The sequence below is a fragment of the Eublepharis macularius genome, chromosome 11, assembly GCF_028583425.1.
Source record: "Eublepharis macularius isolate TG4126 chromosome 11, MPM_Emac_v1.0, whole genome shotgun sequence".
In the NCBI taxonomy this organism is placed as follows: Eukaryota; Metazoa; Chordata; class Lepidosauria; order Squamata; family Eublepharidae; genus Eublepharis; species Eublepharis macularius.
This window is the reverse complement of record NC_072800.1, coordinates 73,366,302-73,383,572: the sequence shown is the minus strand read 5'-3', so window position 1 is coordinate 73,383,572 and position 17,271 is coordinate 73,366,302. Positions and strand designations below refer to the sequence as shown.

Below are 17,271 nucleotides of genomic sequence, written 5' to 3'. Positions count from 1 at the left end.
TCAGAGCACGGGAGATCACCCAATCTGGGTATCCCCGTGTTTTAAAGGCCCTTCCCATCCTGTTCGCCTCCCTACAAAAATCAGAGTGGAATGACGCATTCCTCTTAATGCGCATAAACTGTCCCACCGGGATGTTTTTCTTTAAGACAGGGCGGTGATGGGAAGTATACTGTAAATAAGCCGCCCTGTCAGTCGGCTTCCGAAAAGGTTTTACCCCCAAGGAAGTGGCAGATCGCTTAAAGACAACCACATCCAAAAAAGGCACGCTCTCCAAACTGCCATGGGATGTGAACCGTATGTTGGGGTCTAGGCTATTAAGCCAGTTCACAAACCCTTCAACCATCGATGCATTCCTTATTATACAAAAAACATCATCTATAAATCTCCTTATGCAAACTAGATGTCCAAAAAAAGGGTTATTCTCAGCATTATAAACATATTTTTCCTCCAATGCGGCCATAAAGAGAATTGCAATACTCGGGGCCGCGGGGCAACCCATTGCGACCCCCTTAACCTGGAAGTAGAATTGGGATTCAAATCTGAAATAATTTTTCTCCATAATGAGATCCACAAGGTCCAGGAGAAAACTGGTGGGGGGAGATTTTAGTGGTCTCTTTTCCAAAAAATGCTCAATAGCTCTAGCCTCATTATGAGGGATAGAGGTGTACAATGACTGAACGTCAAGGGTGAGCAAATAGGCCCCTACAGGAATCTCCATGTCTTCCACCAATCTAATGAAATCCGTGGTCTTTGATGAATGATCTAACCTCCATCACAAAGGGCTGTAAAATACTATCCAAATAGATAGCCAATGGTTCCAAAATGGAACTGCATGCAGAGACGATTGGGCGACCAGGGGGAGGTCGGTCAGGCTTATGGATTTTTGGTAAACAGTAAAATACAGGAATCCGAGGGTCCTGATTATACAAGGCATGATGCAAGGGTAGATCAATCAGGTTATCAGCGAGTGCATTATCTACAATAATCTTAATTACACGCTGAATTTCTGAAGTGGGGTCGTGATCAATAGGAAGATAATAATTACGATCCCCTAATTGTCTCAATACCTCCTGTCGATAATCCTCGCGATTCATAAGCACAATCCCCCCTCCCTTATCATCTTCCTGTAGCGACTGTAAAGCTATTCTCTCCAGCCTGGTCATATTTTGCCATTTGTTTCTAGGCTGGCCTTCCAAGAGTTCTACCTCTTTAAGTACCAGCTTTTCAAAGGTCTCCAGCTGGATGTCTGAGACCGGTGGCGTAAAGGTGGATTTTCTTTTCAGACCAGGAATCACGGAAGTCGTACTAGTGTTTCCAAAGAACTTTTTAAATTTTAACTGACGAAATAGCTTATACAAGTCAATACGTGTATTGAGAATATTGTACTTAGGGGAGGGGACGAAGCCTAATCCTTTGTTCAGAACCTGTAATTCAATAGTTGAAAGCCGCCGATGGGACAAATTAAAAACTAAGTCCGGTACCTCCCCCTGCGTGAGAGGCGACCCCTGGCTAAAAAAGAGCGCTTCGGGGGTTGGTTGGGTATAGTGCGGCTCCTTAGGGTTCCTCCCCCCTCATCACCAGAATGGTCAGTATCCGACGGATCTGTGGTATCAAAATCATGACCATCCGTGGTGGATGGAGCCCAAGTGACTCGTTTCTTGGAGACCTGATCTTTCCAGTTATAGATGTTCCCACTCAAATAATCATGTCTGTCTCTGCTCAATTTTTTCAATTTCAATTCCTTGAGTTTAGTTTCACATTCCTTTATTAATCTACTTATGTCATCAGATCTAGTTTTAAATTGTTATTGCACCAATTGTTGTAATCTTTATTGTATATTTGTACATAGGGCAATATAATTTTTGGCGTGCTTCCTTTGCCACAGTAAAGAATCAGCCATTGCTGATCTATGAAGGTGTGCTGATTGGAAATAATGGTTATAGAGTATGCACCCCTCCCCCTCCTTCATCACCTTCTCATTATCATATAATAAATCTGCGTTTGGGCAGCTACAGTACTGGCTCCTCTGGCTTGTAAATTGGGAACCAGTCCCATAAGCTTTCACCTTTTCTCTCTCGCTATTTTTGGTCACCCCCCCCTTTCCTTCCCTTCAAGTGCAAACTGAGGTTACCTGTTGAAACAAACCACGTTAGGAAGGAAGGAAGGAGACAGGGTGAAACAGTTTATGTACCTGAGGCTGGCTCCCCATTCATAAACCATGACTTGCCTGAAGCCTGTGCTGCAGCTGTACCAGATCAGTCTGATCTGAATGCAGCTTTAGGAACAGGGCTTGCCACCAGTAGGGAACTCCCAACCTGAGACTCCTAAGAAGTGTCATCTCTCCTCCTGGTGCCTTCTTAGAGTTTAGTTACCATTCAGTTTGGAGAATGGTATGGTTGCATATCCTTTAGATACATTTGAGCGTAATTAGTTATGCTTTCTATCTGATATTTTTGTCACATGTAGAAAAGTAGAGTAAGAGATACTTTTAAGAAACCTTTTTTATCAAGTATTTTTATTCATTGTGTTGATTGACTAGCCAGCTTCTGTTTTTGCTTTCTACAACCTTTCTCTTGATTTCCTCTTCTCCTCCCAGTTCTATGGTATGTGCTGAGAGCTTCTGGAAGAAGCATGCTTTACTAGGGTGTGGGAAAGGTAAGAAACAGCTGAAGTCTGTTGCACTGTTGTGAAGTAAGACCCCTGGCCTCTCTTTTTCTCAAAATCTCTGACAGTATTAGAAGGGGAGCTGGAGTCATCTGGATTGCTGTGAGATTGTGGGAGATAAGGTGCAGGAGACTCCTGCTGTTTTATCTGTTCCGAAGTGTAGTTAGTACAAGTGAGAGCTTATGGATGGTGGTATGAACTGCTAGGCCTGTACAGAGAGCTCATCTTAACTGGCTGACTCCAGAGGGTGGTGCTGGGAGATAAAAGTGCCATGGGGTCCTGCAGGGTTCCATCTTGTTCCTTAATATGTACTTGAAACTGCTAGGAGAGATTACCAGGAGATTTGGAGTAAAGTACCACAAATATGCCGATGACTCCTAGCTCTGTTTCTGCAGGTAAGTCACAGGTGAGTCTGTGGAAGTCCTGAATATGTGCTTGGAGTAGGTAATGGAATGGATGAAGACCAATAAACTGAAGCTTAGTCCAGGCAAGACCAAAGTGCTGTTGGTCAGTGACAAAGCTGCCTGTCCTGGAGAGGGTTGAACTTCAGGTTATTCCATGAAGAAACAGGTTGGTAGATTGGAGGTGCTGCTGGATCCTGACCAGTGGCAGGAGGCTCAGTTCCCTTCTGTAGTACATAGTACTTTTTATCTGGCTAATACACCGGCTACAGGCATTCTTAGAAAAGCATGATCTATCCACTATAATCCAAGATTGGATTACATCCAGGCTAGATTACTGGCATGTAGCCAATGGGACTGCCTTTGAAAATAGTCTAGAGAATTCAGCACATCTGAAGTGCAACAGCCAGGTTATTGTTGGAGGTCAGAGAGAGAGAGATCAATATCAACACGTGTGGTGAAAGATCTGCACTGTTTGTTTCTGATCATCATTCAAAATGCTGGTTCTTACCTTTAAAACCCTGATAGACTTGGGGTCAGGTACCTGAAGGGCTTCCTCCTCCTATGTTGTTCACTCCACCAGTTAACATCTGTTTCGCAAGTCCTGTTGTCTGTGGCCCTGCGTTTGGAGGGCTCCAGTATTAAAATAATATGCTTGGTTTGATTCTGATTGTTATATTAACATTCTTTCATTTTTTTTAAATTGCTCTTTGCTCAAGAGGAGTTCTGTGACTATAAGAACCTTGCATCTTAAATTTAAAAGCCTTGCTTTGATTTGAATTCCATTTTGAACCCTTTTTTTGTCTGCTGGGGTACCTATGCTAATGTAAGGTCTATTAATTTATTATCACACTTAAACACCACCTTTCCCCATTTATAGAAAAGTTACTATTAGTAGCAAGCTGAGTTGATCATTATAAATATAGACGCTGACCTATTTACAAAGACTGCTCTTTCATCCTCTTTAGTAATTGACTATTGCATCAACTGTGAAGCACTAAAGGGGATTATCACTAGGATGACTGTATCTTGCTTTCATAAATTTTGTGTAGTGATCTCTTCTACTTCTGCAAGTTTATACTGAATCTGCATCCTTGTTCATAATTCTTAAGGAAATGTGTGCCAGTCATCTCTGAGCAATTATCACTCCTTGCCTCCCCCCTCCCCCCTGCCCCCCAGTCAACTAAGTTTTATCTCAAACAGAATTTTTGCACAGGCCTCTGGATTCTAGTGGTTGCTGTGTGCGTGTGTGTGTGCGTGTGTACACATGGTGGGGTGGTCTTGTTATCTCAAATACTTTCGCAGGAGTGGAGGACATTGGTATAAAAGAAATACATGTTCTCTAGCCTGACAAATACAACCTGTGCTTGAAATGCAAAAGCTTTTTTTTTACAAAAAATTGACACCCCCTGCACAGAAGCATTTGCCACTCTGATTTATTATAGTACATTTCACCCAGATCACGTGGCTGATAAATTCCTTCCTATATCTGAGTGATTCTGTATGTGCTATGAGCCGAAAAGAATGCTAATTATTATCAAAACTGTTGATGCTGACATATGGCTTTGAGGAACTGAGATGGGAACCATCCTTTATCTTGTATCAAATGGCAGATGGTGGTCTCTTTCTGTCACAAATAATATTGTGGATAAAAATGATGGATTTGAAAGTAGAGAGCTTTGATATCTCATTACTAATCTCTATTTCTCAATTACATTATTCAGTCTTTTTTGTGTTTTTATTAATCTGACTGTTTTTCTGTCAGTAATTCCATTTATGCTTTGGCAAGTGGGGGAGGGAGTACCAATATGATTGTTGCTGGAAAAAATGGGGACAAAGAAATACCTTGTCACCTTTTGTGTGGCCTAGAAAAGAAGCTCTTCAATGTCTGTAATAATTTGAAACACATTTCTTTATGGGATTATGCAAGGAAAAAAATCTCCAGAACAATTTGATACATGACCAGAAATGTGGATGTTTAAATTCTGTTAATGTCTGTGAAAGTCATAAATGTATACTCTGCAGCTTAAATGGTAAAATAATCTAAAATTAATACACTCTGTCAAAGCATCATTAGAAGCATTTCCAGAGCTGGGATGTGGTGACCTTGTTGGCTTGGTAGCAGCAGCTAAATTCCATCTGGGCTAAGGGTTTTTTTCTTCTTTTTTTGTCTTCCTTCTTTGAAGATACTTAAAGCCTTGGTGAAGACTAGGATTGCCAATTCCAGGTTGGAGATTGGGGCGGGGGCAGGGAGCTAGAAAGGGTGGGGTTTAGGGAGGGACCTCAGTGGGGTATAAAGTCAGTTGTAATTCCAGGATATCTCCAGGCCCCACCTGGACATTGGCAACCCTAGTGGAGACAGAGGTGTGAGTTGAAGGGGAAGAGCCAGAAGGCTGTTGCCGATTGGTTTTTAGTTTGTGGGCAGCATCTCTTACCAGCACCATTCTATGACCTTTTTTAAAAATTGTATTTTGGTATTATTATGAGTCACTTTGGGTTCCTTTGGAGAGAAAAGGGGCATATTAATGTGGAAATGTCTTAATTAACTGAAAGTTGCAGTAAACCTTTTCTGTAGGCTTGCATTTGTGCTCATCAGTGGATGTTCAGATTGTCCTTCCTGTTTGATCCTGTGGGCTGCTGTGCAGAGGCAGGCAATGACAAACCACCTCTGTTTATCTCCTGCCTTGAAAACTCCATGAGGTGGAACTTCATAGTGGTGTTGCCATGACTTGACAGCACACTTTTATGTTTAGATGCTTTTTGCCAGTTTACATTCTCTTGTTGTTGGCGCCCTCTGTGTGCAATGTGTGTACTTCTGCAACAAAGGCCTGCTTCTATTTTATTGAATGAGTTGCTTAGAGGGCACCGTCACTTGCAGTCAATGATGTATTTTTGCCTATGGGTACGGGAAAGCCAACTTACATATTTTGTGGTCTGTTCACTTAGATTTGCAAAGCTTTAGCCTGTTTTAGACTGTTTAATTAGTGGGGAGATTCCAGTTTTATTAAGAGCAAGGTTTGGGTCCAGTAGCACCTTAAAGACAACTAGATTTCCAGAGTATGAGCTTTCAAGAATTGAAAACTCTCAAAAGCTCATGCCTTGGAAATCTACTTGGTACTTTAAAGTGCTGCTGGACTCGAATCTTCTACTACAGACCAGTGCAGCTAGCGACCTGAAACCATTTTATTAAGTTAATTCTGGCATGATTTTACTATGTAAGCTGTCTTGTACATAGGCAAAAGTAGCATATAAACTTCTATTTTTCTGTAAAGTCTATTTGATGAAAAATGGTCCTGGCAGCTAGGACAAATTGTGTTTAGGAAAGCTGTGTGTAGGCTAAGCTTCAGGAAATAAGGAAGTGAGCTAGCCTAATTTTTACTGACAACAGATGTTCCATTGAACGTAGTTTGAACGTATCTTTTCCCAGTGTAAATGTATTAAGAAGGTAGGCTTTCCTCTGAAATGGGTGATCCGGAGTGGGCTGTCTCTTGTAGCTGGATTATGTTACAGTCTTCATCCAGTTCCAAATTTACAGTGTGTTGTTGTTTAATATTGTTATAATTGTCATTTTCTGCTACTCATTTTGATTTGGTTTTTGGTGGGCAGGTATGGTTTTTTGTGGCTTGCTTTTTAAAACTGTTTTTTATTCTGTTAACTGTAGATGCTCTCTGTGTATGTATTTTATGGAATGTATATAAAACTGTCTTGACTGAATGGGGAGGTAAATGTTTTTTAAATCTATTTCCAAAATATTAACACTTTTTTATAAGATTAGTTAACTAATTAATGTATGTGAGCAAACAGTTTAATTTGCAAACATATGTTTCAGAATGGGCTGTGCCTTGAAGATACTTTGCCTTGTGGAATCTTCACCCAACTTACTTAATGTACTTTGGTTGTACTTGTATCTGGCCTTTCAAGTTGCTCAGGATAGTGTGTTTGAGGTTGTCTACTTTTAGCTTCTAATAACTGTGAGACATACTATATTAAAAGGTTGACTTGTACTGGTACAGTAGCTACAATTTACTAGGTGTGGTAAGGCAGTATTAGGCAGTATTTATGATTAGAATATTGAAACTATACAGGTTTTATTCAGTACAGCAATATCTTAAGGGGCTGTGAGAGTTGCTTCTATATTGACTAATTGCAACTGGTTCATGTTGCTTGAGCATTAGACTGTTGAGGCAAGGAAGCATGAGGATGTTTGCTGACACACAGAGCTTGATTTATAGTGGCTTGCTGGACAACCTCTTCATAACTTCTTTAAAATGCTGATCTCAGTAAGCTTTTCAGTATCAGTACTTTTAAAACTCTGTAACAAAGGTATCTTCTTGGTTTCATGCTAGAGTCCAAGAATTGGACTTTCTGAACTTTGGCTTTCTATCTGAGTAATAATTACGGTTACATAAGTTTTTGTCTTGTAGTTGCTGTATGGTTTAGAACATACTGTATGTGTTCTGCTGTATGTGTTTCTCTAGACAACATACTGTTGTATAGTCAGAAGAATATTTTGACATAAATACCAGTGAACGGAGATGAAAAAGAAAAGTGAAGCAACACTAGAAATGCGAAGCATTCAAGTAAGTTTGCTGACTAAGTTTTCTTGTTTTATGCTTCCTGTTGGGGCTTGCAGATACAGGTTTTTGTCCCTGTTTCTTTGCTATCCTGTGTCTCTGAACCTTAGTTGCCAGTTCTCTGCAAAACGGCATTGGGAGGAGGGAGTGACTTGTGGGATGAGTATCTTTTTGCTGAATGGCTGTATTCACAATTGCAACATTTGTTGGTGTTCCAATATGGCTCTGTAGCTTTGAGTGTTTCAGAATCTCCCTCACTTCTGGAGACTTATTGAATCAACATAGAAATGAAACCTATAATATTTGTTTATAAATATTTAATGTTGGCTAGTAAATATGATATGCATCTCAGAGATGAATGGAATAGTAAGCTAGATCACCCAGTTCCACCAAAGCAATGGAATATGGCATTAAGCCTTATACCTGTTGCTTCTATAGATCTTAAGCTATGACTTATTCAGCAAAATTTATGTTTAGTTTATATTGGACACCACTGTGCCTTTTTAGTAAAGGATTAAGAACTGTGTCCAATGGTTGGTGTCTCTTAAGCATATGCTTTGAACATATCCAGTTATTTTGTCCTTTTGGGAGAAAGTCGTTACTCATATTAATTTTGTATTAGGATACTCATTTATTTTTGAGGATGTTTATGTAATTTTAAACTGTTTGTCTGTCTGCTGGAACCTAATGATGATCCACAGAAATGGAACTTCCATGCCCTTACAGTCGCTAAAAGACTTATACTATAGCACTGGAAAGACAAAAGCCCACTTCCCGTAACTCGTTGCATTGAGGACCTTATAAACTTAACAACATTTGAACATATCACACATAGACAACAATTGCCTATGGACTTATTTTTAGATATTTGGAGACCATTCCTAAAAGCTTATGTATAGATTTGCTAGCATTGATTTTCTTGTTGTTTGTTTCTTTTTCTTGTTTTTACTTTGCGCAAATAAATAAAAAATTTAAAAAATTAAAAATATCGGGAGGAGGAATGCTCAGCACTTTCTGCCTGCACTCCTGTTCCTCCATAAGCTTCAAAATATGCAATGAATACTAACCATATACATATGACCATGGATATTGGAGAGGGAAAATAGAAGATTTGCTTAGTGCCCACATCTGTAGGATAAATTAAGTCGGAGGACCAATTGTAGAGTGAACTTGTCCCATCTTGTTGCTAAGCATTCAGCTGATTTCTTGGAGTGTTGAAGAAACTGCTTAAGAACTATTTATGATATCCTTTATAATCATTAGCGTTGGTATGTTGTTCCCACCTTCTCTCCAAATACTTTTAAAGAATTCTAATAAATTTAGTTGCATAGCATGTCACAAGCAAATGGTGCAGAGAGGCTGGATAATTTGCCTACATAGTATACACTTTAAAGTAGAAACTCCCCCCCCTCCTTACTGTTCTATGTTCTTTGGAATTTCAGTATTATTATTTTCCCATTTACTCTGATTAGCAAGAGTCTTGTGTCAACTTAAACAGATTTATTGTGGCACAAGTTTTCATGGACTATAGAACTCATTCCATCTGATTCATGAAGTATGACTGTGTGTGTTCTGGGGGAGGGGAATTGTAAATGGCAGGATTGTCACTCTTGTGTGCATAGTTGTAGGCTGTCCCAAAGACTGCTTCTTTTGATGATGATTTTAGTTGGTCCAAATAAAAAGTGTGATGTGGCTTTTGATCTTGCTTCTGAATTTTGCTTTGGACCAATTTGACTGCCTATCTCTTCTTTCTTTTGATGGTAGCTTTCTGTTATGCTCTGAGACAATAGAGTACTGTTTTTGTTGCTTAAATGCTTTCCACAATAAGAGTCTGCTCTGAGCTACCTTGCAATTCTGTCTTGTGTAATGTAGCTACATATTTTCAATAAAAATTAACTGGTAATATTGTTTACAGTTTACCAGTTCCTCCATTCCCAGTGTTGCTGCCAGTGATAGTTGTATGAAGGGTTAAAACATACAAGCAAACTTAAGATGTCACCATCTTAGAAACAGGAAGTGCGGAAAGAAAGAGGTTGGAATGCAGATCTAGGATTTGAGTAAACATCCAAGGCAAGGATAACAGTAGGTTATTGGAACAATGAAAGGGCTGCAGCTTGACTTGGCACAGCCCGAAACAAAAATACAGGTGTACCCATACTTTCTTGAATAAGTCACTTTTGACTTAATCAGAGAGGGGCTCAGTTTGCTTCCACATTGTGTATGTTGGCAACCAATTTATTGATGAATCTTTTTGTGAGAAAATGCAGTCAAGTAGAGAAGAACTAGAAATATGCTTAGTTCTAGTGTGGACTATGTTTCTTTCAGAACCCCTGTCTTTGACCCCTGGGTGCCGTCTTCTTTGCAAAAGGGTGTTAAGCAGAAGTGATTTGTGGGAACAAGAAGGTGGGAAAAATGCTCAACTCATTTACCTGCTTCCCCTCCCCCTCCCAATCCCCACCAATGGAGTCTCTAGACCACTGTTTGTGATTTAAGATGGCCAGCCTGGAAAAAAAGTCCTGTCTCTTTAATGAAGGGTTAATGTTTGGAATGGCCTGTTTAAATAGCATTGCAGTAAATAACATCACCTGGTAAACAATATCCCATTAAGCCTTTGTTAAAGGGGCAGGATATTGTTTCTCCGGGCTGCTGGCAACCCTGTTGTGACTGCTCTGTAGTCAAGGATTCGTTAGGAAGTGTGGATCTGAAGTAGCAGGGAAGGTAGTTTTATGTTTATGTAATGTTAAAATTCCATTTCCAGCTGTCATCAACTTTGCAAGGAAAGGTTTGAAGCGGTATGTAATTATAGATTTAGATTATGATCATCCACTCTTCTCATTTTTATTATTAATCATATTGAAGGTTTTAATTTACTTAAAGTTCATCACGAGCTTTTCCAACACGCTAGCAGCTGCAGAGTTTTGAATGCTAAGCTGCAATTGGGGATTTTTGCATGATGACAAAGCTTGTGCGTATGCAGTATAAAGGGCAAGAAAGCTTACAATTTTACTTTAAATGGTGAGAAAAAGAAAATAGGACATATCTTATTAAAGTTGCTGTATTTTAGATGGTAGGAATTTACTTGCAGGCAAGCTACAAATTGTAACCATCTTCTGAATTTGGCCTGTGCTGTGGCACTTGGGTACATTGTTTGTTGCCATGTGTAAAGTTATACTTGATATAAATGAAGTTCATTCCCTGGCTGTCCAACACAAATGAATTCGATGGAGCCTACTGTAAGTAAGGTAAAAAGTATGTAACAGAGCAGAAAGTAGATTAAATAGAGCAAAGTGAACAATAATTGTTACACTAACCAGAGTAGATTTAAAAATTGTATCAAGATTTTGATTTGGTAATGAACAGCAGCCCACTGAACTCCCCTGATACTCTGCTCCTGTGCTCAAGGGACACTCAGCAGCAACATAGGGGGAAAGTAGGGACCTGTAGTGGATGGCGAGATCAATGAGCCCTCTCCTCCTCCTCTGCCAGTAGACATGCCATTTCACCTGCAGAACAGCATCTTTAGAGCCAACCTTGTTTATAATGTCTTAAACTTCCTTTTTTCCAACTCCTTGTAATGATTTTAGTAAGATTTCTTTCTTTGATAAAAGTGTCTGCCTTTTGAGATTAAGTATTATAAATGTAATACAACAGGTCTTCAGTTGGTTCTAGGGATTAGCCAGTCTTCATCAAGCAATGGGATACAGCTTCTGTCTCTAGGAGACAACATCCTATATATTATAGCCATCTGTTCAGAGCATCTCGGTTATTTGGAAACCTAAATTTGGAGTACTTGGGCTATATTATTTTTCTTTCTACCCAAACAATATGGACATTTGCTCTTCACCTTGGAGCAGGGTAGCACTAATGTGATCTGTGACTACCAGTCAGCAGGTTGAATCTAGTGAAAAATTTCTGCTGATGGAAGAAGGGTGACTTTTGAAGCTTCCTTTTTTCCCACTGCAAATTTCCAACTACTCCTTTTTATGTTGTTCTGGGAGAGGGTCTTGTGTTTTCCAGGAGCAGCATTTCAGAGGATGTTTTGTACTTGGAGTGAGAAGTGAAGAAGTCATGCTCCACTAACATCCCTTCTTTCAGTAGGAATTTTCTGTTGGATTCAACCCATTGCTTCTAGAAATTGCTTGGTACTTAAAGTCTGGTGTAGATTTACCACTGTCTAATCCCACAATCATAGTTTGGCTGGGATTGTTCTTTCTCCTCCCTTTAATGATTCCATCTTCCTTTCACATTTGGGGATAGCAATTCATTTTTCATATTTCATATTTTTTACCTTTCCTCCAGGGACACCAGGATAAGCTGGTCCCAGTTTTTTCTTTTCAACAACTCTTTTTCAGCCTAAATTAACATCTGCTTTGTGGCCCGACTGGGAATTTGAACCCAAGAGTTTCCAGATTAGGTATGAGCCATCTTAGTACTTTGAAGCCCCTTTGATTTCAGCTGCACAATTAGGTACATGTGTGAAAACACTGACTGCAAAGATCTGTGTTTCATTTTTTTTTAATTTGGTAGATATGTGAATAACAATATATAAACTAGCTTTCAATTATTGGTTTTAAATGTTGGGTATCCTCAAGGACTCCCATTTTCCCCTCCCCTGCTAGTCCCTTGTCCCACACTTCTGGGAGCTACCAGCCTGATGATTTTGGGTGGCTTTGGGCTGAAAGCAAACGCAACACACTTTCAGTCCTAAAAGAGCTGATTATGTAGTCACAGCAATTGTTAATTACAAGTTTGCTTAGGGTTCTACTCTAAGTGGCAGTTGAAGAGATGGGGAGAATAATTTTTATAACTAATTATTTTATTTTACAAAATTTATGACCCATCTTCCTGCCCAAAGGCTTCTAAGGTGGCAGCAAATCAAAACATACATAATAAAATGATATCCTAAAAACCATTAAGAAGTAACAAAATGTATTATTAAAACAATTAAAACCAGAGGTAAAATACATACAAACAATTTAAATAATTGGACAGGAAGGAAGGATTATTGCGGGAACTCCAGACAAAACAAAAACTTCACCCACTGTTGGAAGATGGCAACATAAGGTGACAGATGAGCCTCCTTGTGGGGAGAGTTCCAGAGTTTTGATGCCACAACCAAAAAGGCCTTTTATTTGTTTGAAATATTTATATGCCCAGTGACTTGAATGATGGATAAAAAATAGCCAGAGATTGAGGCATCTCTAGAGTTTGCACTAAAGTGTTGAAAACAAAAACAGAGTTTTAGGTGTGATTGCTGGCTTTTGAGCCACCTGCTGTTTATGTTAATTTTGCAAGTTCCAAAGGGGAAGCTGCAGCCAAAATTATGAAGGTGCCACAAGTTTGTACACATTATCCTGTGAGAGTTGTGTAAGAATTGTTAGTGCAGTGGTGGCAGTTATTAACTTAATGTTTTGAGGCATATGTAGATGAAGACCTTCGTATATCACACAGGGCTGGAAATGACCCAACTATATCACCACTTTCACCCCTTTTTTGTTCGAGTACAGCAACAGTTGCTGTTCTGCACAGCAAATCTCTCAGATACTTGAAAGATTTAGCTGGAGTCAATCTTATATTGAGTGAGACCAGTAGCCCATCTATGCTAGTATGATTTACTCTAGCAGGAAACTACATGCTGAGGTTTTAAATGCTCATTTTAATTTTATTTTCAAATGCATGTGGTACATCAGTATTAGAGAAGTGTGCATTCTTAACTGTAAACTATTTACCTACGTTTCCTAGGAAAGTCCAAAGTGTAAAAAGCAATTGTCAACCTAAACCAGGATGTGGTCACTGTCAGAATTTTGGGCAGGAACTTGCATTTCAGCTTTCAGTAAACCACTGGAATTGCTGTTAGTTGCAAATTACTAAAGCTTCGCCAAGTCCTCTTCCATCTTCAGTGTTTTCTGCATTTTATTTCTTTGCTGAATATTCAGATCTGTAAACATGGTTGCTGTCTGAAAAAGGTGTTGAGTCTATCCTTATGCTGTTCTACTGCTTGTAGGAAGATGAGAAAAATAAAGGGTAAAAACCCTTTGGACTGTATGCATAGTTTAGGTACTTCAGCCGTCTACATTAATGAGCTCTAGATTGCTGAAGTTTTCAGCAGTAACATGAAGCTTTTTGATAACATTCAGAGATACAATAGTTTCAGCGAAGCCATGTATATTTTGTAAACATTTTCATGTGGAGATTTCTGCCACTTTATCATCTATCCCTATTACTAGTTTTAAAAGAGAATGTTCTCCAAAGATTTGCTTTTCTAGCTGATCCTCTGAATGCTGAGCATTGTATTATAATTGAGCCACATGTGTCTTTGTGCGTGTGTCAGGGGAACAGGCAGGGAGAGAGACAGAGAACATTGCTGCAACCATTTATTGTATGTTGCTTTGTCAGCTTCCCAGTATTCTTGCAGTCTCAGCTATGGGGATACTGTTTATGATTCTTTTTCCATACTAGATATGTTCATTTTTTTCCCCAAGTGCAGCTGACAGGCCTACATTTCCAAGTGGAAGAAAGTGTAATGGGGTTGGTGGGCATGGAAGGGAGACAGGAGCACTGCAGCCTTTTCTACCCTCGCGCTGACTCTGTAGAAAACTTCAGAACATGCTAGCAAACTGTTTAATAGATCAAACCAAAAGCTGATCTAGAACACTTTTAAAGTAGTATGACCGCATTTCCTTGTGAAATTGTCAGTGTACAGAAATATACTGTGGTTTTAGGGAGTATTCTGCTGTCAAGATGGACTTGATGACTGATGGATAGGTGAAGATATCACACTCTTCAATAGAAGATGATGGAGGTAACTGCTTGTTCAGGACTGAACATCCCATCAAATTATTACACTGATTTAGTTAAAGGGATTTGCTTAGGCTGGGAGGAGGGAGAATAGTTATTCCATATGCATGCACCCCTGGCAAGTCCACTTTCAGTGAGTCAGTTTCCTAAAGGAGTTTATGGGGCACTGTCAGGCTATCCAGGGGAAAGCAAGGAGGGGGTCTGGGGTTGACTTTAAGCAGATTTGAGCACCACCTCATGCTTGTTGACAGTCTAACCTTTTGGTCACTCACAGCCTGGAAGCCAGGGAGGGGGAGGGCCAAAGACCTGGGGATTAGGACAGGGTCTTGTCATTGTGTGGATGATTGGCCAATAATAATATTACAATAATCAGTTTATATACCGCCTTTCAGGACAACTTAACACCCACTCAGAGTGGTTTACAAAGTATGTTGTTATCCCCACAACAATCACCCTGAGAGGTGGGTGGGGCTGAGAGAGCTCTGAGAGAGCTGTGACTGACCCATGGTCACCCAGCTGGCTTCAGGCAGAGGAGTGGGGAATCAAACCTGATTCTCCAAATTAGAGTCCCATTGCTCTTAACTACTATACCAAACTGGCTCTCCAAGTGTCTGCATGAGGGTTGTAGAGCTTGGGATTAGGACAGCCTCAGTTGACATATATGTGTCAAGTAGTGATTTAACTTGTCATGAATAACATGACACTGGAAGTTCTGTGAATGGTGCACCCAGCATTGTATTCTTTAAAATCATGTGCAGGGTGGGGAAGTGAGGATCCTGGTCAGGACTGCAGTGTGAGGAGAGGTTGAGTCTTCCCATGTGCTGTTTTTTAATCTGAAATGGCCCCAGGGACTTGTAAAATGGCATGAGATAAAGGTTCAACACTCATCTCTTTCCACCTGTTGGGACCATCCCTGCTCCCCTGCATGATTTCTCAAGGAAAAAATACTGGGAGTCACGTTCATTGAATATTTATGAACATTTAATGTCACATGTAGATCTGCATAGCTGGTAGGCAACTTGCATTTTTTGTGTAACCTGGACTGTGATGAACCAGTAGCCTTTTTGACCAGGCTTATTCCATTACTCTTTCTGTGGCAAAATATATAGGGGCAATAATTAAATGTCAGAAACATGATATCAAGTAAGGCTCTTCCTATTTTAATTTCTGCTTAAGCATGAGCAGTACTAGGTAGATAGACAGACCAGGCTTATTAATAACCACTTCCCTGGTAAGCAGAAATTTCAGAGTGACCAAACAGATCTTAAGAAATCACTCCCCCTCCACACACACCTTTAGTCTGAAAATAGATATGTGTAGGCTAGAAAAAAATGTGGACTTCTAACTATTCTAGACTTTAAAAGGTAAAGGTAGTCCCCTGTGCAAGCACCAAGTCATTACTGACCCATGGGGGGGACGTCGCATCACGTTTTGCCATTGCCTTCCCCAGTCTTCTACACTTTACCCCCAGGAGACTGGGTACTCATTTTACCGACCTCGGAAGGATGGAAGGCTGAGTCAACCTTGAGCCGGCTACTTGAAACCGGCTTCTGCCAGTACTGCAGCTTACCACTCTGCGCCACGGGGCTGGTCTAGACTTAATCATGTTTATATTGTCTTTACACTTCCCCCTAAAATAGTTGTACGTTGGGCCATCTGTCCTTTCGGCAAACTTAGCTAAGGTTCACTTCAGTCATTTTTTTTTCTTCATCCATGGAGATGTTGGCTTTTATTGGGATGGGAAGAGAGTCTGTCAGTCTTTCACTCTCCCCGCCTCCCAGCCCTGGGGGTGTGCCCATTGATATGTCTGTGCTCACAAGGTAGTTCATACTTTTCCAGAGTCTGGCAGGAAGGTATTGCAGAGGCTCTGAAATGCACACTGAGTGGGTGTTTCCTTTTTTGATGATGCAACCAAAGCCCAAAAGGTAAGTTAGGTTGCCCCTACCCTGACTTTTGATTTTAGGGCTGTGTGCTTTGAGACTTTATGGGTGGTCCCTACAAACTGAATTATTGTTGTTTAACTCTTCAGAAGTTTGTCTTGTCATTTTCTCTGTACTGTCTATGGGATCCTTGGTCATACCATCTTTGAAAATTTCCACTTGTATTCCTCAGAACAAGTATAGTTACCTTAATGATCAAGTGAACACTTCCTAAATATTCCCTTCTCCCAGCATTTTGCATGCTGCATCTGCAAAATGTCGATTTTTAAGTATATAGTTAACAATTACACAGTGTATTCATGGGCTTTGTGCAGAATTGTTGATCACATGTTTATAAATTTTATTTAAATATCTGAGCCCTACTTTCTCTTGGAAAGGCGCTGGTCCTAAGTCTTCTGTATTTGTAATGGAATATTGCAATTTCCTGCCTGCTAACAGATAGCTGCTGTTTTCCTTGGCATGGAGGAGATTTTTAACAATGTGCTTGTAGGGAAATAAGTTTCCTGAAATACTGGCAAACCCACTTCAGATCAATGAATTCCATCATGGACAGTGGTATATGTGTGACTCTAAGCAGCAGTTTATTTACCAGCAAGGGAAGGATGGCTTCTTATCTGTAAACTGTTTTATGCCAACGTACTAGTGTTGTATATATTTCATTGTGAGAGTTTCTTTTGGAATTCTTGTTCAACAGATATGTGATGCTACCAATTTGCCATTAAAATTATGGAGCATATGTTTATAATACAAGCAGGGAACCTGCAAGGACTTGCAAGGGCATCTCATTCTCCAACCCTGAATCTCTCTTCACACATTATTTCCTCTTTCACTCCCTTGGCACTCCGTAGCCTCTTCTTTCCCCCTGCCTCTTTCTCTCCATCTCATCCAACAGCT

At 40.0% G+C, this 17,271-nt stretch overlaps 1 protein-coding gene across 8 annotated transcripts in view; it reads left to right on the top strand.

Annotated features, from left to right (window-relative positions):
- Positions 1 to 17,271, top strand: part of ARHGAP12 (Rho GTPase activating protein 12) — an 80,401-nt gene that overhangs the window by 15,445 nt on the left and 47,685 nt on the right. The window contains exon 1 of one of the 8 annotated variants that reach the window (XM_054991325.1): positions 7,546 to 7,645. The exons of the other annotated variants lie outside the window; for them this stretch is intronic. Coding sequence (XP_054847300.1) covers positions 7,601 to 7,645 — 45 coding nt within the window. The 5' untranslated portion in view covers positions 7,546 to 7,600. Of the gene's footprint in view, positions 1 to 7,545; positions 7,646 to 17,271 lie in introns of those variants that run through there. 8 annotated transcript variants of the gene reach the window in all.